This window comes from Pristiophorus japonicus, chromosome 4, assembly GCF_044704955.1.
Source record: "Pristiophorus japonicus isolate sPriJap1 chromosome 4, sPriJap1.hap1, whole genome shotgun sequence".
In the NCBI taxonomy this organism is placed as follows: domain Eukaryota; kingdom Metazoa; phylum Chordata; class Chondrichthyes; family Pristiophoridae; genus Pristiophorus; species Pristiophorus japonicus.
The window spans coordinates 69,366,054-69,393,544 of NC_091980.1; the positions used below are offsets into that span (position 1 = coordinate 69,366,054).

At 40.3% G+C, this 27,491-nt stretch overlaps 1 protein-coding gene across 9 annotated transcripts in view; it reads right to left on the reverse strand.

Moving 5' to 3' along the window:
• The window catches only part of LOC139262947 (mitogen-activated protein kinase 9), a 70,529-nt gene extending 43,699 nt beyond the window's left edge, over positions 1-26,830 (reverse strand). For 3 of the 9 annotated variants that reach the window (XM_070878293.1, XM_070878298.1, XM_070878300.1), the window contains exons 1-8: positions 26,635-26,830; positions 25,890-26,005; positions 15,089-15,252; positions 14,068-14,197; positions 7,195-7,253; positions 6,946-7,084; positions 6,420-6,585; positions 4,023-4,094 (exon numbers count right to left, since the gene is read on the reverse strand). In XM_070878293.1, coding sequence (XP_070734394.1) covers positions 4,023-4,094; positions 6,420-6,585; positions 6,946-7,084; positions 7,195-7,253; positions 14,068-14,197; positions 15,089-15,210 — 688 coding nt within the window. In that variant the 5' untranslated portion in view covers positions 15,211-15,252; positions 25,890-26,005; positions 26,635-26,830. Of the gene's footprint in view, positions 1-4,022; positions 4,095-4,353; positions 4,426-6,419; positions 6,586-6,945; positions 7,085-7,194; positions 7,254-14,067; positions 14,198-15,088; positions 15,253-20,236; positions 20,322-25,889; positions 26,006-26,634 lie in introns of those variants that run through there. The other 6 variants (XM_070878297.1, XM_070878296.1, XM_070878294.1 and 3 more) reach the window with 6 other exon arrangements.
• Between the last annotated feature and the right edge of the window lie 661 nt (positions 26,831-27,491).

The window sequence follows — 27,491 nt, forward strand, 5'->3', positions numbered from 1 at the left end:
TGTCAAAGCCTTGGCAAGGATGCAGAGGAGATTTACTGGAATGCTACCAGGGATGAAGAAAGTCAGTTATGTGGAGAGACTAGAGAAACTGGGATTGTTCTCCTCACAGAAAAGGTGTTTAAAAGGGTGGGGGTGTTAATAGAGTAAGTAGCAACTGTTACCACTGACAGGAGGGTCAGTAGCCAAAGGACACAGATTCAAGGTAATTGGCAAAACTACCAGAGATGAGAATTTTTTTATGCAGTGAGTTATGATGCTCTGGAATAAACTGCCTGAAAGGGTGGTGGAAGCAGATTCAATAGTAACATTCAAATGGGAATGGGATCTCTACTTGAAAAGGAAAAATTTGTAGGGGAAAGAACAGGGGAGTGGGACTAATTGGATAGCGTTTCAAAGAGTCAGCATAGACATGATGGGATGAATGGCTTCCTTCTGTACTGCATGCTTCCATGATTCTATAATGGTGTTGATTGAGGAATGAATGTTAGCCAGGACACAAGAAGAACTTGATTACAGGAGAACGCATTGAAAAATGCCATGTGATCAGTGCAGTTTGGATGGTCAAAGACTCCAGGAGGCCAGAAAAACAAATGTGAGCAGAATTCCAGCCGTTGGAGAGCAAAGAAAATATACAAAACAAAGATTGGAATTGGGCAACGTGATCTATATAGGCAACTTTAAACCTGTAGCTTGAGCCAAAATGCACCTACTATTGGCGGCAGTGGATCTTAAGCAGAGAAGAACAGGAGACGGAGAAGTTGGGGGTTGCAAACATGTTAAAGAAGTCTAATGAAACGGTCGGTGCATTACTTCACAGACTAGACATGTCACCAGAAAGTTCTTGCTGTAATTTGACGTTACAAAGAAACTGTTAGACCATATTGATCGTAGGTAAAAAACACTGTTTTCCAAAATCAGAGTGGCATCTGTCCCTTTAAGAGCATTTTTAACTGGATCCCTCATGTCCTAAAAGATCACATCTTCATTGCTGAAAAGACCTGAAAATGAGAGAAGGCATCTGAGCAGCAGGTATGTTGACGAGACTGCAAGGACCATTTTCTTTGTGGTATATAGCAAAACATCTCACCTGTTATAATGGAATACTCTACAAAATATACTGTGACAATATGCATTTTTAAAATAATAAATGTGTTTTCTGTTGTAGAAAGTGTTGAAACAACCAAAGGCCACCAAGGAAAAAAAGTGATTAATAAAACCAGCTATGCAAACTTTAGAAACTCAGAACACGAAATACAAAAATCTTATCCATAAAAGCTAGTAAATTCACTGAAATTAGAACCCGATCTGTAAAGGAGCTAGATGTTACTTGTATGTGGGCTGCATCTTCACAAAGAAAAACACATCTAAGGTGAGCAATCTACTTTCCCCTCTGCCCCCCCATTTTATGATATAGAACAGGTGTAAATTTTCTTTAAAGAAAAAAACAGTTATCTTTGGAGGTCTAGGATGGGCTAGACCCATCTGCTTTCTTCAATAGTAGCAGGAATTAATCTTTTTCATAAAAGATTTCACAATAGCTGATTATCTTGCTTTAACTACCCTTGGGAAAAATTCAAAGCTACAGTATTACACAATCATTTTTAAGCCCCCAAGGTGTTACGGAATGTGTTACATTTGAAGTGACCAGAGATGCTATACTGCCAGGAGAGGTGTAATTTTCCCCTAACCAATACTCCAACTTTATAATAACTGGATCTTTAGATAGGCAAGCCCAATCAGAACAGGGATGCAGTACAACACTAAGTTTAACACGCCTACTGCCAATCATCACAAAGTTGAAATGGATGCATTAAATGTGAGGTTATCCACTTTGGTGGCAAAAACAATGCGGCAGAATAGTATCTGAATGGTGACAGATTAGTAAAAGGGGAGGTGCAACGAAACCTGGGTGTCATGGTACATCAGTCATTAAAAGTTGACATGCAGGTACAGCAGGCGATGAAGGTGGCAAATGGTATGTTGGCCTTCGTAACGAGAGGATTTGAGTATAGGAGCAGGGAGGTCTTACTACAGTTGTACAGGGCCTTGGTGAGGCCACACCTTGAATATTGTGTACAGTTTTGGTCTCCTAATCTGAGGAAGGACATTCTTGCTATTGAGGGAGTGCAGCGAAGGTTCATCAGACTGATTCCCGGATTGGCAGGGCTCACATATGAAGAAAGACTGGATCGACTAGGCTTATATTCACTGGAGTTTAGAAGGATGAGAGGGGATCTCATAGAAACATAACATTCTGACAGGATTGGGCAGGTTAGATGCAGGAAGAATGTTTCCGATGTTGGGGAAGTCCAGAACCAGGGGTCACAGTCTAAGGAGAAGAGGTAAGCCATTTAGGACCGAGATGAGGAGAAACTTCTTCAGTCAGAGAATTGTGAACCTGTGGAAATCTCTACCACAGAAAGTTGTTGAGGCCAGTTTGTTAGATATATTCAAAAGGGAGTTAGATGTGGCCCTTATGGCTAAAGGGATCAAAGGGTATGTAGAGAAAGCAGGAATGGGGTACTGAAGTTGCATGATCAACCATGATCATATTGAATGGTGGTGCAGGCTCAAAGCGCCGAATGGCCTACTCCTGCACCTATTTTCGACGTTTCTATTGGCAACAAAAAATACAACTAATGATAGCACCTAAAGGACAATAAATGTGTCAGATGAGTTTAAGCCAATGGAGATACTCTGTTTGCATTGTTTACCTCAGTCAATATATGGACTAGAACGAAGATCATAATATCACTAAACCATGAGAATATTTCAGTGATAACCAGAAAAGATCTGCATTAGTGGTGCACAACGTACTGCTGAACGTTAACTGAAGTATCTAATCAAAAGCATACATTGCTCGTCAAAAATACAAACCTGGGAGTTTATTACTGCCACTATATAATGCCATTGTCTAACCAGTTCTATTTATTACTAGCATGTACTTTTATCTTGGAATTCCAAAAGATTTATAATTTCTTCAACCAATCATATTTCAGAAAACTGGCCATGACATTATATAATTACAATCACACTGATACCATCAAACAACAATATGAAACATGATTGAAGATAAATTAGAGTAACAGAAACAATGATATGGAAGATTTGATATCTATACACTATACTATCAGTGGCTTGCATGCATGTTAGAAGAAGCATTCAAAAGGAAACAGATCCAAGCGATCCTGTTAGTATTATGATTGTGGAAAATGTACTATGAAAAACAAAATGTAGCTAACGCGGGTAAAGCCAAGCGAATAAAAGTGGAGCAAATTTTTTTTAAAAAGGATGCTCTTAATATATAGGTTTTCAGATGAAACCTAAAAGTATGGCTTCTCCTTTGCATTTATTTGCCATTTTAAAAGGGACAGTTGTGTAATCTTATTAAAACTAAAGTATACCCAAACAGGAATTTTATAATTTGCACCTTTACAAATCTGAAATAACTTTGCATGAAAGACTATAATATAATAAATGTTTACTGTTAATGTTTAAGCACTTCAATTAGCAAGAGTTATTAGCATTTAAAAATAACTTCTACAATATAGAATGCAGAATTTATACTTACAAAATACAATCCTTAGAAAATAATTTTATTTCTTCAGTGAATTAGGTCAACCTGACATTTGGATAACTCAAGTGCTCCTTTGTGTGGATATCAATTAGAAGCTACTGCTTGCTCTCTTTTGTTGGACAAAGATAGTTTTAAGAAACAGGAAAAAAATGTGTTTTGCACAATGTGTGGCAGGAGGAAAGTATTAATGTACTTAGAAAGGGTATTAATGTAATGCAAGGAAACAGATTTAAGAACAAGTAAAAATCAAAACACATGTACAGAGAGCTTCACAAGAAGAAAAAGTTCAAGCATGGCAAGCTGGGAAAATAATGAAAAATACTATAATAACCTTGTATTTCATCTTAAAAACATCAATTTTTGGTCCTCAAAATGAGGGAAAAGTAATGATCGTTAGCCCTCAACATATATGGCTTTGGATTCAAGAATGGCTGGGGAAGGATACGATCAGTGCCTTGGAATAGCACAGAACCTTTCAGCATTTCTCCCATGATGCACCCCACTGACCAGATATCAACTGAAAATAAAATGAAATGATGGATAATTACCATGCCTTTCAGAAAATAAAAACCAACGACAAGAAAAAATATGTATTGAAATTTACATAACATGACAATGAGAAGGAATATATTCCAGCAGTAACAAATTGTACGGTCTGGGAAATGCACATCAGCAAGCCCAGTTAGCTTTCATTTCATGTATGTGTTTTTTTTTTAAAAAGCACTTAATTAACGTGGTGAACAAACACGTATTTTTTTTTGTATGTGCAAGGATACAGTCCCTTCCAGGGAACAGGATTTTGTGGAGCACCATTTCTGCCATAATGCAACCAACAGACCATAAATCCACTATATGGTTTACGTGGGTAAGGTTAACAGAAAAATGAAAAGAAAATGCTATTTAACATGCCACTAAACAACTGCACAAAATGCAATCAAAAGTGCAACAACGGCACTTTAACATAATCGGTCAGTCCTCTGAAGAATCCACTCCTGAGAATTTCATTTGTGTGCTTTAAGTTTTGTGATCTGATTCTGATAAACAATTAAGCTTAATGCATTTACAACTGTCTTAGTATATTCATAAGATAGAACAAATTATACAGGATTATATTAAAAAGATATTTCTTTTTTTTAAATAAAGGCAACTAGTATACCACTGGCTTTTACGAGTTGAAATTTACAGCAAATTACAATGAAAATTTTCTGAATTTTAATTTCAAAATAAAGGAAGATAGTGATTTAACATCAGAATTCCCTAACTGCTGGTCTGTTTACTTTTAACATTAAACATTTTGAAATCGGATTGGTTTAGTTTTTGCCTGCATTAAAAGCATTTTCTGTTTTTATTCCAGATTCCAGCAGCTGCAGTATTTTGTTCTTGTATTAGAGAATTACTGGGATGGATTTGCACCATCGAGCAAGCTTTCTAGCGGAGCATATGGCGAGTCGCTCGACAGCACTGGCGGGCGTCCCAGTCCCAAGAGCTGGACCTCATTACCATGCAACTGTCGAGTTGTGGGCATCAAATGGGCACCTCTCTGCAACTCACCAGATCCAGGCCTGTGCAAGATCAGGCAGCCTGAAGACCGACTCTGCCAAAAGCAAGCTAGGTCAGAGGATATGGGGGCATCTGGAGCAGCAGCAGACCGTATAAATCTTGTGGCTCCCTGGCCCTACAAAGAGAGTTTTAAACTGACTGTTTTTGGCCCCTCTTCATCTATGCTGTCACTCCGGTTGAGTTGTCTCACAAAATGTCAATCAGGGTCTTCTGTACATCATTGGGTCCTGATTTGCATATTAGAAAGGCCTCCCGCCTGAAACAGGCAAACGCTTAATCCCCTTTCTGAATGGCAGTGGCTAAGTTGGGAGTGGGAACAATGCAGTAAATTCTACCCGACGATTTTTGCAGCACTGCTGTCCCAGTTCTGTCCAGCGGAGTATATCTCTCCCACTATTTCCACATACATTTTCCTCCTGCTAAGTTGTTTAACATTTACCTCAAGAATGAATACTGATGATCTAACGGACTTGGTGTGCTTGGCTCACCCAGATGGTGCAAGGGACCTAAATTACCAACAGAACTGGAGTAATTAACAGTGTATTTCAACAATGGGGCAATTTCAATTGTGTATGTTAGAAACATCCAAGATGGGCAAACCCTCTTTTCAGGCGATTAAAACTTCAAGTTTGCATGAAGAGAAGCTATGGAGAAAATTCAAGGAAGAAAAAACAAACTGACAGTGCAAGATAGAGGCTATGGGATAGATTTTCAACTTGCTATCTGGGCAATGACAGTTTTATGTCCTGAACAGTTTTACCCCTCGGTCTTTCCCTTATGTTGAACCATTATCCCAACTATAAGAACTTTCTTGCCTGTCACAAATTGGTTAAAAATTGCAATTCACAGCACTAAGCCATCAAGATCATAAAATTCAAAATCAATTGCTGGTCTGTGCTGAGCAAGAGGATCTCAACTAGGGCAAAAGTTTGATGCTACATGTGGGCTCAGTTCCAAGCTGGGGAGAGCGAAGGCTAAAAGGGTTTCTACTCCTGAACATACCCTTGCTATAAAGTGCATTCGTGAATATTAACTGAACAGCTCAGGCTCAACTGCAATGCTTGCCTGTAGTCAAATAGCCTGCCAACAGCACACACATGGAGAATGGCTACTTGAGTAATTACTGCAACACAGTAGGCACTAGAAAAACCATAATCCAACAAGAATTAACACCTTCAGGAGAGGAGAGAGGACTAAAACTAGCAAAAGAGTGACTCAGAAATTCATACCAACGACATATTTGTGTCTTCAAATAAGTAGCTTGTTTTATGGATTAGCTTACCATTTTCCTTGTATCCCATTCCTAGGATAACTTCAGGTGCTCTATAATATCGCGTCACTACATATGGGGTCATCATAAAATTAGTACAGGCAGTCCTTGCCAGTCCAAAATCTAGAATTTTCAGAGTGCAGTCTGACTTTACTACTATGTTGCTGGGTTTCAAATCCTGTGTAAACAAAAAAAAAATACCTGAAACATTGAAAAAGATAATATGCAGGAATTCACCAGCTTAAAAGTAGTTTGCAAAAAGTACACAATTCAATTCTTAAACAGCACATGACTAAAAGATACCATTGGAGTTACATTACAAACTGGCTTTTCCTGTATTATTGGAGAGAATAGGTTGTTCCACATGCATGATCTGTTTATTAAAAATGCACTATCATATTAACAATTTAGCAGTGAGAATGATGCATTTACCATATATATTAAAAATACAAGTTCTTTTGCCAGAACACAACTCCATGCTTTGTCATATACATTACAAGATTCAAAAATTGAATAAATTAAAACCCCGAGTACCTACTCTGTGGATAATGCCAGCTGAGTGAAGGTGCTTAATACCACATAACATCTGGTAAAGGAGGTAGGACATTCTCTCATGGTCTAGCTCCATATGGATAACCTGGCACAAGTTGGCATCCATCAACTCCATAACCAAGTAACTACAGAATACAGAATTAATGTTACAACCTTTAGGTACTTCAAGAGACTATTCCTCTACAAGGAAAATACAGAATCTATTATTTTTGTCAGATTTTGTTCAAATACTTACACATCTTGGAATTCTTCTAAAGACTTCTGTGGTGTAAATACATTTAACAAACTAATAATCTGCAAGAAAACATTTTTTTTGCAGTTATCCGTTTTTTTTAATGCAGCAGTTATACATGTACTACCTCATCGTCAATAAACTAGGGATTAACAAACTGTTCCTGGCTGCTCAAAGTGAACATTAAAAGTACAATATTAACCCTCAAAATACTGAAGCAGCTGCTGTGCAAAACTGCATGTAGTTCATATTTATGAAACAAGGGAAGGCAATGCATGTGCTATTTTTTACAGCAAAAGAACGCTAACAATATTTGTATGTACTGTAACAGAAAAGCTATTCTATAGAGTATGCACCATCTCAAACACAGCAGGAGAAGGGTGGAGGAAATATGGTATGAAAATTTTTAAGACTTTGGGCTTAATTTTCCCCAATGCCGCTTTTTGGCGTAATGCAAGAGTTATGCCCATTTTTCTTCGCCCCCTCCCCGAATACTCAAAAAAAAAAATAGCAAGTATCCCCATTCTATTTTTTGAATTTGACACCACGCTGCCTGTCCTTTAGCTTCGGGGGGACAGGGTGGAGCCTAATGTCTGCACCAAAAAAAAACGATGCCACCCCCCTTCTGCGCATGCGCGGAAAAAAACCCGACATTTTTGACGTGACTGCTATGGGCGCACATGCCCAGTACAGCTCCCGGTCTGCATTCGGCCATTTTTAAAGAGCCAGTCATGTGAGAACTTTAATCCTCATTGGAAAAATTGGAGCTGAAATACAATGTGCGACACGGCTCAAGAACCAAGAATTTCTCACAGGATGAAGTGGAGGCACTAGTTACTGTAACTGAGGCCAGGTGGCACAAGCTGGACATCAACAGAGGTCACATAAAAGTTTCACCAAAGGAAAAGAAACAACGCTGGAACCAACTTGCAGAAGATTACTGTGCAATGGTGACCATGACCACCCCAAGATCTGGAGGCCAGTGCAAAAAAAAGTGGCAGGACCTTGATCAAGTAGTTAGTGTAAACATGATCTTCTGGAAAAGTCCCACCCAGCAAAAAGACACCCTCTCTAAAAAGTTATATTTTCATCTTTGCAGAGGAAGGTGCCATACAAGAGGGAAAGAACTCAAATAGGAGGAGGCCCAGCAAATCTGCACCCACTGACGCCCTTGGAAGACAGGGTTGCTGCTTTGATGGGTCCTGCCTGGAGAAAAGCAACCACCACTGCACAAGCTAGGCCCACACTTGAGGGAGAGGGTAAGTCCTGCAAATTCCACAGTCTGGCTTTGCTAAATGTTAAGTACTGTGCAGGATAGCCATATTTTGGTTCATGGGGATGTCTCCATCAGCGACGCTTCGGTTGATGTAATGTGCTATCATTCATCGTGGTCAAATGAGCTTGCTGCTGCGCTGTGTGAGCCTACTCATGCCACCTTGCCCCCTCCCCTGCTGCTAACCATTTGTCTGTTCTGTTATATTTTGCAGAACTTGAGGCCAACCCGGATGAGGCTCAAGCCGATGCAGCAGATGATTCAGACGCAGATGAGCCTGAAAAGGAGAACATCTTCCAATCCCACCTTCCAGACCAAGAGCATGGGGGTGAGGGGGGGAGGTAATGGATGAAGACCACACTGTTGTACTCACTCTGGAGGTGAAGATGCCACCCATTGAGGTGCCAGGCCCTTTACGGAGTGGCAAGAGTGTTGGGATATTCCATGGTTTCTTACAGTCCGAGGCTGGAGATTCCAATGGGGTGCAGCTAGGCACACCCAGGGTCCCATCTTCCAAGGCTGTGGGTCCCAGTGGAATGTAGCGAGTCACACCCAGGGTCAAGAGGGGAAGGACAGCGCAACAGCGCTCTCCTGAGGGGCAGGATCCAACAGATGTCATTCAGAAGATGGCAATGAGGGCAGAGATCAATGACCTTACACGATCACTCTTGGATACCAGCAGTGGGGTGGGTGATGAGGTATCGGGACTGTCAGGAGAAGCAACAACACTCTCACGAGAAATGGGAACACTGTCAGTGAACATGAGGGAAGGAATGTTGCAGGTAGTTGAAACACTGTCAAGGCACGAGGGAAGGAATGTCGTAGTTAGCTGCAGCAATAAGGGAACACGCCCAGACCCCGTGCCCACTGACAGAATCAACTGCCACTCCCACTCCAAATGCCAAACCAGCCTCTGAAGAGGCCCAAGCCAAACCTTCCACATTACCACCTGTCAAGAAGTGCGCATTACCCGAGATGTTCGAAAGAATAAGCTTGGTACCATCCCGAGAATCACTACGCCACCGCCTGCAGCAGGGGTGGAGTCAACAAGACTAAGCGCAGCGGGCAGTGTTAGAATAAGGTGGAGAAGAGATGGGTGCAGCCTTTCTTTGCTGCTGTTATTATTATTGTTGTTATTATTCTCAAATTAAAAGTTTTTTGAAATTATGTAAATTTACAAGTTTGTAAGTGATCTTAACTGAAAACTTTAAAGTTTGATACAAGAATATTTTTATTAAAGTTAAGTACAAACAAGTGTTTGTTAAACTTTTGAATAAAATATATTTTAAATTAAAACGGAATCATTTCCATTATTTGTTCCATTAACACAACAACATTAAGGAACAGGTCCAAACAGTAAATATGGTTCATTTGGAATAGTTGCCGCTGAGCCTTCAGGCAGTAAAGCGTTCATGGATGAGCTGCTGGTGCAAGGCTCGAGCAATCGTTAAAGGGGCACGACGGCTCGCCCTCCTCCGCCATCATGCTCTGGATTCAGGTAGTTGCATAGCTACCTAGTCATCTGCATCTTCCTCATCATCAGCCACTCTCTCCTCAGGTGGGTCGTCTTCTACCAGCTGCTGCTGCCTCATGATGGCTAAGTTATGCAGCATGCAGCACACAACAGTGAACTGACCAACAATCTTAGGGGAGTATTGCAAGTAGCCTCCAAAATGGTCCAGGCATCGGGAACGCTGTTTCAAGATGCCAATGGTCCTCTCTATTATGCTGCGCGTCGCAATGTGCAACATGTTGTATTCCCAGTCAGCTTCCGTCCGGGTTACACATAGGGGCGCCATGAGCCAAGTGGCGAGACCGTACCCTTCGTCTCCCAGCAGCTGAAATATGGCTGATGTAACACTCTCGTGTAGGATGAATGCATCATGGGTGCTCCCAGGGTATCTCGCATTAACTGACATGACGCGATGCATGTCATCATGCATAAGCTGCACATTAACAGAATGGAAGCCTTTTCTGTTCCTGTACATCTCGGAATCCGACATAGATGCTCGCAAGTCGATGTGGTATAATCAATGCAGCCCTATATCTTTGGGAAGCCAGCAATCCTCGATATGCATTGCCTGGGTGGTCATGGGAAACTTTATGAAGTCATTCCTCTGGGCATATAGTGTAGCAGTCACCTGCCAAATGCAGATACGTGTTGCATGTTGAGAAATGGCACACACATCCTCAGTTGTGGCCTGGAATGATCCAGATGCAAAGAATGAAAGTGCAACTTCTTTGCGGAAATGCAGCCTTCTCACATTACCTGCACCTGAGTGATGCAGACTATGAACGCCTGTCTCAATATATCCGACATGGGTAAGGCCTCCTGCCCATCATCCTACGTGCTTGCAGGTTCCTCATGCAACATCGAATCAATTGTCTCCTCTGCAGCACCATCATGCAGAAGGCTTGCACGAGGTGTGGCATTGTCAGTATTGTCCCCATGATTAAATTGTACCGTTGCAAGCTTAAAACAGCAGGACAAGGAGTTAAAGCTTCTTTGTTCTCTCTCTCCCCAAGGTCAACGCCCTAGTATGGACCACATCCAGGTCTGCGCATGTGCAATAGGCTTGCTTAGAATGGGAAGCTAGGCATTCAAATGAGGATATTTGGGGTAATCAAGTCTAATGCAATTCTTTAATTTTAGATTTTTTTTCCCAAAGTACTACCCGACCACCGACCGAACGTCTCCTCACCAGGCTCGAGAGTCGGCCGGCAGAATCGCTCCCACGCCCGAACACAGGGGCTCGGCAACTTTAGTTCGGTTTCCACACATCCCACCCCCTCCGGGCTTCTTTTCAAGCTGAGCCCAGAGCCAGGGTCTGGGCGGTCAACACCCCGACCCTCAAGCCCGGTTTGGAGACGTTCGGTGGTGGCGTGGCACTTTGGAAAAAGTTAAAGAATTGCATTAGACTTCCATTTTCTGCGTTTTAAAGTTTGAAAAAATTAAGCTTCATTATGCATATTTAGTGTGTTCTTGACACCCTCCAAATCTTTGCATAAAAACAATGGCATCTTTCTGCGCCGATTTTTTGATGTGTGCTGGTTTTTCTTAAGTGCCCAGAAGGCTTTTTGGGAGTGGTCACATGCGTCGCCCTAGGAAAACTGCAAGTTGGCCAAACTTGCATAAATGTGAAATCCTGGCGCAGACATCAGGTTACACCCTCATGACGCAAAAAAAAACTAACCTAAAAAAATCGTAACTAACGGAGTTACGCTGACGCACAAACTTTGGGGAAACTTGGATATTTTAATTTAGGGGGAAAAAAACGGCAGAGATAACTGGGGATAATTTAGCTCAGTTTCTTTTAAACAGTACTTTAAAAAAAAACAGAATTAGACAATACATGCCACGACAATTGACTCAGCCCTTTTCTTTAAACTGCGTGTATCTTTGCTCCGCCCCAATGATATTTGCGAATTTATATTTAGGAAATTTTAAAAAATGGATTCCGGCAATTAAAAAGTTAAAATATTTTGAAGAAAACCATGGCATTAGATAACTGCAGAAATCCATTCAAAGAATAGGTACATTTAAAAAAAACATACACATGCTTGAATGTTTAACCCTAAATTGCAGTGCACAAGTCAATCACAACATTACAAAAGCAAAATACTGCAGATGCTGGAAATCTGAAATAAACACAGAAAATGCTGCAAATACTCAGTCGGTCAGGCAGCATCTGTGGAGAGAGTCAACATTTCAGCAAGTGACCGTTATGACACAAACCTGGGTCCAAGTTTTGGTTGGAGCTGCTCCTATTTTTTTTGGAGCAACTAGTTTAGTTTGGGCTGTCATAGAAATCGCAATTCTCTACATTTAGTTTGCCCCAGTTCTAGTGAGTTAGTTTAGTTTAGTTTTGGTTCAGTTTTTTTTTCCAAAAGCGGGCGTTATCAGCCACTTACACCTGTTTCGCAAGTTTAGACAGCGAAAAGTTACTCCAAACTAACTTAGAACGGAGTAAGTGTCCACTTTTATACACTTTAGAATTAGGCACAGGTAGCCAGAGATCTGGGGGGGGGGGGGGGGGGGGGGGAAGTTAGGAGATTTTCCAAAGCATTAAACATTTCACTTTTACCAATAAAGAGCCATCATCAATAATAAATGATAAATAAATCAATAAATAAAAAATTACATTTTCCTACTCTCTGGTTTAGACAGGTTAGATGCAGGAAGAATGTTCCCAATGTTGGGGAAGTCCAGAACCAGGGGTCACAGTCTAAGGATAAGGGGAAAGCCATTTAGGACCGAGATGAGGAGAAACTTCTTCACCCAGAGAGTGGTGAACCTGTGGAATTCTCTACCACAGAAAGTGGAGGCCAATTCACTACATATATTCAAAAAGGAGTTAGATGTAGTCCTTACTACTAGGGGGATCAAGGGGTATGGCGAGAAAGCAGGAATGTACTACAGTTGCATGTTCCGCCATTCAATAAGTTTATGGCGGTGCAGGCTCGAAAGGCCGAATGGCCTACTCCTGCACCTATTTTCTATGTTTCCTCTCCATCGAAGCAGCGGCAGTAGGCACAGAGCTGCGATCTTTTGGTCGTTCGGCCAGGAGATAGGGGCGGCCTGAAAATCACCGGGTGGGAGGGCGATGTCCACAGAGCCCAGCCGCAGCAAACTGAGCTGCGATCTTTCGGTTGTTCAGCCAGAGGATAGGGGCGGCTTGAAAATGTGTGCGTGTCATTGCGCATCCAATGCGCAACGCTGCCGGCACTCAAACTGACGCTGGGCCCTAGCCCCATCCCCCTGCCGGCAGTGCTTTTTCAGAATGGAGTTTGCTCCACGCCCAGCAGCTCCTGCTGCACCATGACAAGTTGGAAATGCGCCTACAGATATCGGAGAATCGCAAGTTAAGTTTTAGGCGCTTTTCGTGTTCTAAAAAGTAGGCTGGCCTCTGAGGTGCGCCGTTCTGCCAGATATCCGAAACTTGGGCCCATTGACTCTGTTTCTCTCTTCACAGATGCTGCCTGACCTGCTGAGTATTTCCAGCATTTTCTGTATTTTCACTTCTTAAACAGGGTGCAAGCAAACTGAAGGCTTCAGCATGGCTCCTAGCATTGTATCCACTCTGAAGTTGCCAAGCAATGTTGTTTCATTTAGTTGGTTTATCTTTCCACCAGTGGGAATCAACCAGCATACACTAGATACAGAGGATATAGGCGCAGGAGCAGGCCATGTGGGCTCTCGAAACCATGGCTGATCTTCAACCTCAACACCACTTTCTCACCCGATCCCAAAATCCCTTGATTCCCTTAAAAGTCCAAAAATCTATTGACTTCAGCCTTAAATATATTCAACAACTATGCATCCAGTCCTCTGGGGTAGATAATTGGAAAGATTCACAACCCTGAGTGAAACAATTTCTCCTCATCTCAGTCCTAAATGGCCGACCTCTTACCCTGAGACTATGTCCTCTAGGTCTAGACTCTCCAGCCAGAGTTTTAATTATGCAGAGTTTCATTGTGCTAAATTTCAAACCTGTGAGTGCAAGATAAGCATTTCTCTATGTTGCTATTATTCTACTCTAAGTGCTCAACATCTTTAATTTGCTCAAGACAATGGAATATTACAAAAATGTTGCTCGACTTACATTTTTATGATTTACACATTTAAGAAGAACAAGTTCCCTGTAAGCTCTCTTGGCATGAGTTTGGTTCTGGAAAGGTCTACTGAGTTTCTTAACAGCAACGCTTCCATCAAGTACACTATCATATGCAGCACTGTAATTCAAAGAGAGAATTAAATAAACTTTCTCCAACATACTGGACAAAAGCTGGGAAGCAAGTGCGCTTAAGACCTGTATCTTTCCGGTGAGTGGCTGGTACAACGGACTTCGTAAACAGGAAAATGAACTTTCAAATTAAAATTTCAGCATCATGTTCAGAAGAAGCCACTCAAGATAGATAAAATGCACACTTTCCTTTGGCTCCATAATTTTAGATGGCTGTTTAGGTGAAATGCAGAGTGCAAGTGAAGAAAATTCAAGGGCGAGTCAATCGATGCAAATCTAGGTGAAAGGCAACGTCAAAGAGTGATATGGAGGAAAGCCCAGACATCGATAATTGTCCCACACATTTGAAGGTCAACTATCACATGGTGCTACAAACAACTACTTGGAGAAAACTTAAGACAGACATTCAAAATTGCAATATAGAACAAAGTTTTCAATTCTTAGCTATAAATGGACAATTGTTTCCTTTTTGATGACACTTCGTTGAACATGAACCAGTTTCTAATCATCCACAAGGAAGACAAAGCGGGATGCAAGTGAATGGGGAGCAAGGCTGACAGATGAAAAGTGGGTAATGAGAAGAAAGGGAAATAGGTGGGCATGCTAAGGAGAGCACATTATGAGGAAATTAGAGGGAGAAAAAAAGAGCGCATGTGCAAAAGAGCGAGGGGAAAGAACGTGCACACAAAAGAGGGCCGAGGGGAACAGAACATGCACAGGCGTGGGGCAGGGTGCGCTCCAGCCTGTCTGTCTGTCTGTCTTTCACATGCTCAGTCAGCCAAAAGGAAATCCAATTGATATAAAGTACTTCAGGCTTTTTTTTTTAAAGCCCTTTTTACATTATCATAGAGTGTGCCATCTAGATAGTGCACTTACTTACCAGACAATTCCCTGAGCCCCTGAACCTATGGGCTTCAATGACTGGTAACGCTTAAGAACCGTGAAGGTAGAATCACCAACTTGCACACTGTAGAATCCTGTCTCACTGTTAATTTCACTCATGTTGTAGTGTTTTCTGTAACAGAGCCTTTAGTAATAAAAGTTCTAGAGAAAAATAGAAAAAAAGAGAGCGCTCATCTATGATTTGTTCCTTTTCTTTTAACGAGCTACAGGTTGAACCTCCCGGGACTCCCTTATCCAGCACCACTCCTCGTCAGCACCATTTCCGGCCACTCCGACATGAACATATTGAAGACCTTCCTCACTGCCGACTCCTGCAATTGCTGGCCTGACCCCACGATCCACCACCCACCTCACCGCACTCCCAGCCCCAAGCCAGCTAGCCCCAATATCCCCTTGCTCAGTACCTATACCGTCCAATTTAACGTGACCGCCCCTCGTTCGGTAAAATCCCTTATCCAGCACAGGCCAGGTCCTGAGGGTGCCGGATAAGAGAGGTTCAACTTGTGTTTGTACTGAAAAAAAACATGACCTTTATAACAATATTACAATTTTTTAAAACTTTATTTCAAGATTTTGCAGTGAAAACATACTAATTCTATTTTCCTTGAGAGTGGCACTAATACAACTCAGTTAAGCTAGTAATGACTAATTTCACACTTGGACTGAACAAGGAAATAGGGGGTGTTTTGTCTCCCCATATTGAAGGCAGCTCACATTCAACTATAATAATAAATAAAAAATCTTATATTTGGACTACAAAATCTTGCTTTTTATTTCCACGTTTTTGGTGATACTTCTGTCAACTTTTCCTACATTTAGAATCGAAAATGCCTGCATAATTACAGCCTCCCGCCAGCAATGGCAAATCAGTTTTGCATTCGGCAGCTTCGCAGCATTTATTGCAAGAAACTCCGATGCTCCAACTCTGCCTCCAATACTGTTGTAAATGTCTATTTAACTATAATTAAGTATAAAATCAAAGTATTATATACAAGTAAAAACAATATATAGCTTTAAGATGGGGGCTGAATTATGTCTGCATACCCTGATCCAATTATTCCTCTTCCTCTAGCCTACTGTGCCTGAAGACTACATTTGGCCTTAACTTGGTGTGCAGACAAGTTAGATATGATAAGAGTGAGGAAATCCCTACGTAGCAATTCATCCTGGATCTTGTTCTTTACCAGCCTTCTCAATGTTGTCAAGTCAGCTGGGTAACTAGCCTGGTCTTGATATCTAAATTTAGGTTAACCATTTACTTATTAAAAAAAACATTGCAAAAGCAGGTGTGGAAATGCAGTGTCAATTTTGCCTTTGCCAGAAAATCTCTCAACTTTAAAAAGCAAGTGTGTTCATGGCTCCCCATCCCTTTCGAGAGAAAAGTATGAACTATTACTCTGAATAACACTGTTGTAAATCGAGATCTGCTACATCTGTATTTCCCAATAACCAGTTACACAATAGTTGAACCCAAACAGCAACGACCCAGTTATTTTACATTTTAAACCCAATGTTTGAGTATTGAAAGTGGAAAATACTTAGCAAGCATCCACCTGCATTTAGAGGACAGTTCGTGACCTGGTTCGAATATCTGCAAAGAAGTACAGGAGCAGGCAACACAGAGGAAGGAGACTCTTCTTGCAAATCTTTCACACTTTAGACAGTATATAAAAAAGCACCATCATCCTCTTGCACCTCCAGCCTCTCTCTTACTATTAGCAAAAACTGACTACCTCCTCCTCTGCCCTCCGTCCCAAACCTCAGAGTGAAATCCAACTACCTAACTTGTTTATGATTACTGCTGAGTTCAAATGAATAGAAATGGTGCAGTAGCAAGTGTGAACGATTACTAGAATGTAAAACTACTGTTCATTGTCCCCAACACATTGATTCAGATGCCCTGTCGGAAACCAGCAGCTTGCTGAGTTAGATCTGCTGTGAAGTTATCCCCTCGAGAGCTCAGTTTTGCTCAATAGTTGCATTTTTAACATTGTTACACCAAGGTCTCCCATGAAAGCATTGGCTGAAATTCTAAAATGTGATGTTTTATAAATTATATTGAAAACTATGAATGAATGTACTTAGACAATTTTATACTCAAGATTAACCATGTTATGTTATGTTTCACTGGCCGGAAATTTCCTTGCAGCTGCTGCTGCTTTACCGCTGTAATTTTGCCAGAATTGTGGCAGAAACTCCGTTTACATGAACCAGCACAAGAAAGAACTTGAAAACATGCCAGATAGTGCTAACTGCACACCTGCTTTTATCTTTGAATTCCAAAACAATCACTTTTTCACACAAGAAAGATTGGCCTGGAAATTGCAGTCGGAGGCATACCTCCGGAGTATGCCTCCAACTACGAAATCATTTCGAAAGTACCCCCTGGCACCCAGGCTGCGAAGAGTTGCAGTCTCAGGCCTCCAGGCGGACAGCTGGGTAAAGGCCCGTGGATGCCAGGGATGCAGGCGGTTCAGAAGCATTCCTCAGTTACGTGGGATCAGTCCTCCAATGACAAAGAAGGATTCCATTGCAATCACTTACGAAGGGAATTCCCTAATGATATGCAATGAAATCCCCAAATAATCATACAATGTACAGAATTTTAATAAATTAAACAATGTACTGAAGAATTGCAAATTTATTCATAAGTTCCTTTATCGCACCAATTTCAACAAAAATGTAATTTTGATAAATACTTTAACATCTTAATCTGACCCATATTTGCATAAACTCATTTAAAGTGTAATGCATAATTTTGGATTTTTAAATATTTTATTTAAGCCTTATATATACACATCCTTATGCTGACGCAAGCAGGCCATATGCCTCCTTTTACCAGCCGCAAGAGTTGCGCGTGAAATTGCTGGGCGAATAGCCCAGCTCTGCGCCAGCAATACTCATTTTTCAGGCAGTTCAGATGACCTGTTGCAAGTTCCACCGGATTTCACGCATACGGAAATCCGGAAGTTGTGGGGAGTTTCAAATGGATTACGATGGCGTACTCGAGTATGCCGTCATGGAGACCGCAATTTCAGGCCCATTATATTTATGTATAACAATAATTCAGTTTGTGGTTTTTAAATGTGATGGATACAAACTGGAAAATGAATTTAAAAGGTGGTTTTGAATTAATTGTTTCTGGTCATTTTTGGGCTGGTACCAAAAAAAAATGAACATTAAATCTTTTGGATTGTCGTAAAAACCAACTGGTTCATTGGCATTCTTCAGCCTGTCCCACACTGAAGTGGCCCAGCAAATTGCTACACATGCACCAGGGGCAATAAATGCAGTCTTGCCAGCACGGTTCACATCCAGAGAACAAGAAAAATATTGTTTATACAGCTGCAGTGTTAAAGGAAGACACAACTTATTTAATTTCCAGGAACTTGCTTCACTGTTCTGAACAGTCAAATTGTAAGAAAATATAACCATCAATTTTGGGTCTTTGCTGAAGCTTTAAAAATGTTTGTGACTAGTAGCAAGACAGACTATTAACAGGGGACTTACTGTTTGTAAGCCATATTCCTCACCGGGGCGGAATGGCCTACTGTTATTTCTATTAATGTTTGATTAACAATATGACTGGCTACATACTACAAAACCACAGTACTCCCCTTGCATGCTTTTAAACCTCAGGGTGCCAAACTATAGAACCTTGACCCCAATTCTCTCAAAACCCCAGGAACCATACCAACATTGCCAAATCCCAGGTACCTAACTAATTTGGCAAACCTGTGTACCATACTCCTGTGTATATTAGGCTTTAAGAAAAATATAAGCATTACGTATAGGAGGTAAAGAGAACAGACACTCATTTACAGATTTTGTAAAATGAACAGAGCAGTGGAAATCAATCCAAACCAAAAAGATAAAAAGCGAAGAATAGTATTGAACAAAAACGACATTGAACTTATTTTTCCACCACAAAATCAATCAGTGGGCCTGATAATACATTGTGTATTGCATGCCATAGAAGCCTTGTTATTGGACAGCCTGGCCTTCAACTCACTATAAACACCAATGGAAATCCACCATTATAAAAATCGCATTTCCTGCGTCACATCTCGTATGCAAATTATTTACCAATAAATTGCGAGCCGATATGGAAATTCATTCCAGCTCAATGTAAATGATTTGCAGCTGATTGCCTGACGTGTGGAAATATACAAATTGCCTGGCAAAAAGGAAAATCAACCAAATCGTTCCAGAGGTTTTCCATCTGCTATTTTTGTTGCCTTCAGCCTTGAAACTATCGGCTAAAAACAAGATTTCTACCATAACGAAAACATCAAGAATTGCATATGTCACAATAACATTAAGCTATTTAAATAAGTTATTCAATAGCATCATTAATATTCTTATGGTGAAGACTTGAACCCCTCATAAGCCTGGTTTTAAATTGATATTTTGACCCCTATGTTAGCTTCAGGAAGATGGCACAGGGAGCATATGCAGAATATTCCATTGTGCATCTACATAATTCTGTCAGTGCAAGCGGGAGACTAACTCAAGTGGAAGGGCAGAGTATCTCATGGAGTGAAAGGATGTGTGTTTTTCCAAATTATTTGGAGAGAAAAAATACACAAAAAAATCTTGCTGAACCTAATTTAAGTAAGTTCTCTCTTTTTCCAAGACCAACTGAATTGAATTTTTAAAGCTTTTTGGGTAAACACGAAAGCTTAGATCCTTTCTATTTTGATGGTTATAAAATGTAAACACTAATGACAGTTAAAAACCAAGGGCACAAAATGGGAACTAAGTGGCAGAAGCATTATGTGCTGATGTCCTTTCATTTGTGCTATAAAATCCAATGATTCTAGATGAGGGTATTGCTCTAAATCAGTGGTACGGTGTTGGATCTGCTGCCTGAAAACTCCAGGCAGTGCCATAAAAGGGTTACTGAGTGAGGTTTTTTTCATGGCTTGTCAGTTGAGCAATGTTGAATCTCAATAAGTTTCCAAAGCCTCCCTGGTTGTTGCACACAATTTTTGCCATTGTTTTTTAAGATTCCATGAGTTCCTTTGTCTGTCCACCAAGTGCATTTTTCATGTCAAAGAACAGCAGCAATAAATATATTGTAGTTCCCATAAAAAAGCAAAGCAAAACATTGAAAGTTACTAACCTCACTCCAAATTTGAAGGTATAAACCTCTGCCTTTTGCAGTATTGCAGAAGTCAGAAATTAGTCCTCAATGAGGAACATTAACTGACTGCAAAAAATAGTTTAGAAACTCTTCTAGGAGCGAAAACGCCAGGCGACAACTGAATACATCAATTTATTGCCGTGGTCTTTGGGGGGGGGGGGGGGGGAAAGAGAGGAGAAAGAACAGCATGAGAAACAAATAAATAAATGCATTCAGCTGGGAATTACATAAATCAATCATTCTTCAATATATTAAATTGAGCTTTGGAGGGCAACAAGGCCAGAAGTAAGATGATGAATTTAATAAATATACCCTGAGAAAGTACAAATTGAGTTTCAGGGGAAGCACATCAACTGCAAATTAATAAATGTCCCCATATACATTCTATATAGCTTCAATCATCTGTGAAAACTTAAACCCTTTTACAGCAGTTGAGAGATAGTACATCACTTGCTCTGGCAGAATCCTGATACATGGGAAATTCTGCACTTCCTTAGATTGCAGTATCTCCCTGAACCCAACAGTGATAACCTTGGGTCAAAAATATCAGCTCCAGGTCAGGCATTTGAGAGGCAGAGAAATGTAAAAACCATTAAATGAAGCTGCTCAGACAAAAGACAAATTTACAGGTAATCATGTTATTGTGAAATATGTCTTTTGTTGTTATTCTGCTTTATAATTGCCAAGTTGAAGGTAAAATGTTGCTGTAAGAAAAATACTCCATGTTTTGAGCAATCTGATTGCTTTGCTTGGTTTACCTTCTCCATGCTAAGAAATTTGCACATAATTATAACTAGTAGATTCAAATTGCAATGAATACATCTGCTTACCATCCAATCAGCTGGAAGAATTTTTTATTGCGTTCAAGTAACTTAACTGGATGAACTTAAATAGACAATTTGACAAAGGAAGATAATGAGACAAAAAAAGCCAGATGAATTGGACGAAGTGGATTGTTCTTTCAGAGAGCTAGTGCAGTTACAATGGGCCAAAGGACCTCCTCATGTGCTGTAAAATTCTATACTGGGTATTACTAGGAGAAACAAGATAGGGCATGCAAAACAGAAGATAGTGCCCAAACACGTCTATCACTATCTGTCTGAGTTCAACGTGGAGACTGGTAACTAGTGGACTCTATGTTTCAGCTCCTGCACAGATGAGTTATATCAGATGTTACACCCGGCCATTCAAAACACATCATTTATCCACATTCTTATTATATTTTTATATTGCCATGAATGTTTCCATATATTAACCCAACAACTTTATTTAATGACTACAATAATTTTACAGCACGTTATGATCAGGATTGCACTGCCTGAAAGTAGTGGAAGCAGTTTCAATAGTAACTTTAAAAAGGAAACTGGATATATATTATATATATATATACACACACACACACACACACACACTTGAAAATGAAAAAATATGCCAGGCTATGGGGAATGAACAAGGGAGTGGGACTAATTGGATAGCTCTTTCAAAGAGCCAACATAGGCACAATAGGCTGGTTTCTATGCTGCATGATTCTATGTGTGTTCTCCCCCCACAATCAAAATCAGCCTCATTTCTTTTAAAAAGGACCTACTCATTAGTCATTCTTCTTATCCAACTATTTTTTCCACAGACATCTATAGACACAAGTCATCATCTTTCTTCATGGTCCAATTTTCACACCCATAAAATGCTACTTATTACACAAAACACTTAAGCAATATATAAATACAATTTGCTGTTGTTAGCATTCTAATCCGCAGCCTAATTTTACAATAGCACAGAATCTCTATTCTCCATTTAACTTAATTGCTGCAGCTATTTAAAGTTATTAAACTATCCCAAGTGAACATCCTTGTCTTGTGATCTTAATCCATTTTGTTAATTCTTGCTGCTGCTTGTTGTTCCCGGGAGCGATTCCCAATAAATGTAATGTCTTTCCCATCAGTTCCAGCTCTTTGCAGGATATCTATTAATCTTTTGTGCTTCACTCTGTCAAACACTATGTTAATCTAGGAAGAACAGATAGACCTTTTATCATCATCATCTGTTCACGAATTCTCAACACAAATGTTCCTTCTCATGTTCCTCCCTGCTTCTTCCTGGTAATTATTTTTGCCTCACTTTCATGGGCGTTTCCTAAAACTGGTTGCCCCATGTTCTTTGCATTCTGTAGTCCAGTAAGCATTACAAATATAGATCTGGCAAAATCCACAGGTATGACTCTCGAGATGTGCATCAAATTCGGGTTTTGTGATCTCTGTGATTTTCTGCACCATTTTTTTTTTCCCACCTTCATATACCGTACAGCATATTTAACCTCTGATATAGTGACCTTCAGTCTTTCTACCTCACTTGAAATGCTTTATTTTTCTTCAGACCAAGTCAGCCTAAGTTCTTCAACATATTCTATTTGTGTAGCTTTATTGCATAAAATAGTTCCTTGCTCTTGTGCAACAACCTATTGTATTTCCTCCCTATTAGTTTTATGACTTTGATTTTTCTGCTTGTCTTGATTCTGTTCTATTTCTTCCATCCACATTTCCTGTACCTTAAAACACTTCCTTCTGCCTCTTATACTGTATTTCATTAAAAAATAATCTTGTCCTTTATATTTGATTTGCAGTCTCATTAGATTCAAGATTTTTTGAGTCACGAATGTTTCTTTTCCTCTGTCCTTTTCCCTATGGCTTCCTCTGCTGTACTGAGAGAGAGATGTTAGAAAGTTGTTCCAATATTCAATAATACATTCTTCTTTTTCCATTCTGTGTCCCGTTCCAGTTCCTCAAATCTGTTACTCACTTCTACATCCTATTGCTAAACATTCTGATTTTATTTAAAACCATTCATATTAACCATTAATGAGGTTGTCTTCTCTGTAGCAATCTTGAGCTGGATTCTGAACTCTGCCATCACTGGATTATAACTAGACTTACAGTATGCATCAGGGCATGTTTGCATGTCCTTTACTGAGTTTTGAAAATGCTATTCTATCTGATCGCCATAGTTTGCTCATTATTAGCTTTCAATCTTTTCCAGAAGTATAACCTTATAGGCCTTGGATTGCCAATCTGGAACATGGATAACAGTGAAGGGAAGTGCAAGTGATTTCAGGAAGAAACAAGACAGATTGGTATGTTTGACAGATAGGTATCAAATCAAATTTACTGTGGAGAAGTGATGCATTTTGGGAGGAAGGAAGGAGAGGAAATACACACTAAATGGTAAAACTTTAAAAGAGTAGAGCATGGAGATTACAATGACCTAGAACATTAACTTGCATTTATGTTTCCTCGATAACTTTCCAAGCTCTTGGCTACTTCTTGGGCTAGAGTCATCTGCACATAATTTCTATGCTCTTCTCCAGAGTAGATTAACTGGTACTCTTTATCTGTGATTATGAAGGAAAGAAAACAAGAGGGAAAAGGCACAAAGCATTATGGCACCAATACTATTTGAGGGCAGTAGTGCATTAGTAATAAAATCTTGTCCTAGAGTGGCTGCTTCTGAAGAAACCCAAATCAACAGGCAACATGGAGAAAAAATAGCAATGTTCACACTGGTTAGCGTGTTTATAATGATTTAACTTGCAGCATGTCAACCTCCAAACTCAGAATCCTACCCCCGTTGGGCGTTTTTTTTAAATTCTAAACTTGATATACCTGCATCTTCAAAAGGTTATGACTAATTTGCTAATTATCAGTGTTTTTAAACAACTCTTACATTTAAAATAAAAAATAATAAATCTTCCTGAAATGTATAAAATAGATTAGCATCAACTCGCAATTGGCTATAATTCAATTACAGATTACAATAATTGAATGGTGACTTGGGCATCAATTGAAGAGAAAAATGCTAATCACAGAAAGTTATCATGAGTCACGATTTCTAAAAAGGAGATTCCTCGTGGTATAGTTATGGCAAAAGCAGGAAACATTATAGCAAAATAAGTAGAATAAAGCCCAGCAAAAGAACATCATTTCTGATTGAAAACAACACAACAGTCTGTGGTAGACCAATGCATTATGAATAGACAGAAAATGCACTTCATGGATGAAGATCTTGTTTAGATCAATGAACTGAAAGAATAAAGTGGCAGAAGATGAAGCCCGGAGGAGACAAACAATTTTCAGTAAAATCTTATGTAAATCCTTGCATACTTTCATTGAACAACATTTGGAGGACAAAGGGCAATGATCACACATTTTGCCTCAGGAAGAATGACTTCTACATGCCTCTTCCAGTGGTTGAAAAGTACTTGCTTCAATAGATTATGCATAACATCTATCGAGTAAAACTTTCCATAAAAATTACCACCTGTGGAACATTTTGGGATATCCAACATTACATGAAAAGCCCCCACTGTGCCTGGTCTTATACTTATCTGCCTGCAGTATTACATAAGAACATAAGAAATAGGTGCAGGAGTAGGCCATTTGGCACCTCGAGCCTGTTCCTCCATTCACAGCTGATCTGATCATGGCCTCAGCTCCACTTCCCTGCCCGCTCCCCATAATCGTTGACTCCCTTATCATTCAAAAATCTGTCTATTTCCACCTTAAATACATTCAATGACCCAGCCTCCACAGCTCTCTGGTGCAGAGAATTCCAAAGATTCACGACCCTCAGAAAAAAATTATTCCTCATTTCCATTTTAAAAAGGCGACCCTTTATTCTGAAACGATGCCCCCTAGTTCTAGATTCCCCCACAAGGGGAAACATCCTCTCTGCATCTACCCTGTCAAGCCCCCTCAGAATCATATACATTACAGTATTATGACTTTCCAATGCAATACCAACCCCAAATGTGTTACTACTTGGTAATACAGTGTAGACTATATTATTCTTAATGTATTTCTTAGCACTTTTCATTTTTGTGTCAGCAGGGGTATTAGAACACTCAGACAAAAACCTCCTCCTTGTGCACCATGTGATTTGACCAAAAGTGATTTTGCTGAATGATAGGGTATCAGTTTGTGCACTTAGAAATTCCAGTAGAGGAAGCCATTCAGCCCATGTCAGTTCTGTTCCTAGATCACCCTTTATAGATACCCACGCTAATCCTATTTCCAAATTCTTCCCACATGCCCATTAAGATCTTTCCAACTGTTTATCCAATTCTTACTAAATATCATAAATGAATTGACTTCAACAGTCACTTATAGCAATGTATTCCTTACTCTACTAACTTGGCATGAAAAAAAATTTTCTAACCTCCCTCTTCAAATTTAAGAATCTATACCCTCGTTACTGATTTGCCAGCCAGTGGAAATAATCTCACCATAATTTCAAACTCAGATTCACCAGTTAGTCTTCACTGCTCTAGTGAACAGTCTTGGGTTTTTATTTTTGTTCCTCATCGTGAAATACCTTTTCATCCCTAGTATAACCTCCTGAATGTATGATGTATCTTTCCCATGGCTTTAGGGCAGTACATGCTGCTATTAAATGGAGATGCTTAACTTTACAAACATACAAATTGACAGGCAGGAAAAGACCAGCTGGTCCATCAAGCCTGCTCCATGACAGCCAGAGCATCAAGACTAGACACTTCTTCCTTCCCCCCTAAATGATTCAACACATGACATTTTGAACACAAATATATAAAAACAGTAATGTATTTGTGTAGAATAACTACCTCTGATCAGGCCAATTTTAGGAGCCTGCAATCCCCGAGGCTTTTCGAGGTTCCCAAAGACCAAATCATAAATGAAATTCAATAGACGAGAACACACAATTTCTCCTGATAAAAGACTACAGAAAATAAATACATTAGTGTCTGCTGCATGTACAAAAACATAGAATGAGGAATCATAAATTGTTTGTAGGATGTAATAATTACTAGGTCAAAATTCATGGTGATATTGCTATACAACCAAATTATATATTTTAATTGCATTATTTCAGGTATCATTTTACTTGGTACTGTAAATGTGCTCATCCCACACCCATTGTACCTCAAAATGTAATATTGGAAAAGATGTAATAAAGCACGCAAAATAAATGTGAGCGAAACATTGAATTACTCATTTAAACCTTGCTTAAGGCAGTAGCCCTGGGGAGAAACAAATGTATTCAAGTACTGACAGCCTTGTGGCTAACCCTGCAGAGCTGGGATATAACCCGGTGCCTGGAGGACTGCTGTAACTTAACCCCCTTTAACTTCAGCCAGGTGGGAGGGGGAGGGGTTCCGCACTGAAATAACTCCGCAGCGAAACGTGCCATTCCTGCCCCTCGCCGCGACACCATTGCACCAAGAGCGCGGGGTCTGTGAGCAAATCGACCATTGCAGCGGAGGAAAGTGGGCTGTGCGCCCGAGATTGCCGCTCAGGAACTGGCCGGCCAGGCCTCAGCCTCACTCGGAGCGGGATTTAATTACCTACCTCACCACATCCGCTGGAAGGAAGTGCAAAGTTTTAAAGTTAAAAAAAAACAACACCGAAAGGAGAGAACCTCCTCTCCGCGGGAGTAAGACGAGGTAACGGTGAGCCTGGCTGAAGACTATCGGCCGACACTCTGTCACGGTCTGGGTGCCATGGTTGCTCCAGCACCGCAAAACACTCGCGGGCCTCACGTCACGACGTCTCCACCGCGAACTGGAGGTAGCCCAGCGCAACCCAACCTGACTCCCAGCGGGGCTTGATTGACAGCTCAACTGACCACTGGCGCCCGCAGCTCTGCTTGCAATATTCGGAAGGGAGGACTGGGTGACCAATCACACACATAGGGAGGCGGGAATTCATTCAGCAAGTTAGGCTGGTCTGCAGTGACAGTTATCAGAAGAGAGAGAGGGTGCCAGACTGTCATAAAGTCTCCCTTTGTAACTGTGCTTTCAGTAAATTTACACTTTATCAATATCACAGAGAAAAAAAACATAAAGCTGTTTGCATACATAAAAAAGTAAAGCTTTTAAAAGGCAGTGTTCAGACATTGGAGTTCCCATACTGACCTCAATGTATAATGCAGCACCAGCTTTTATACTGCAGATTTTTTTTAATGGGTACCCTCTGATTTGCTTTTTGTGGTATACATCAATGATCTAGATTTGAATATAGGGAGTATGATTAAGAAGTTTGCAGATGACGCTAAAATTTGCTGTGTGGTTGATAATGAAGAAGAAAGTCACGGACTGCAGGAGGATATCAATCTACTGGTCAGGTGGGCAGAACAGTGGCAAATGGAATTTAATTCGGAGAAGTGTAAGGTAATGCACTTGGGGAGTGTCATGTATGTAGACCAT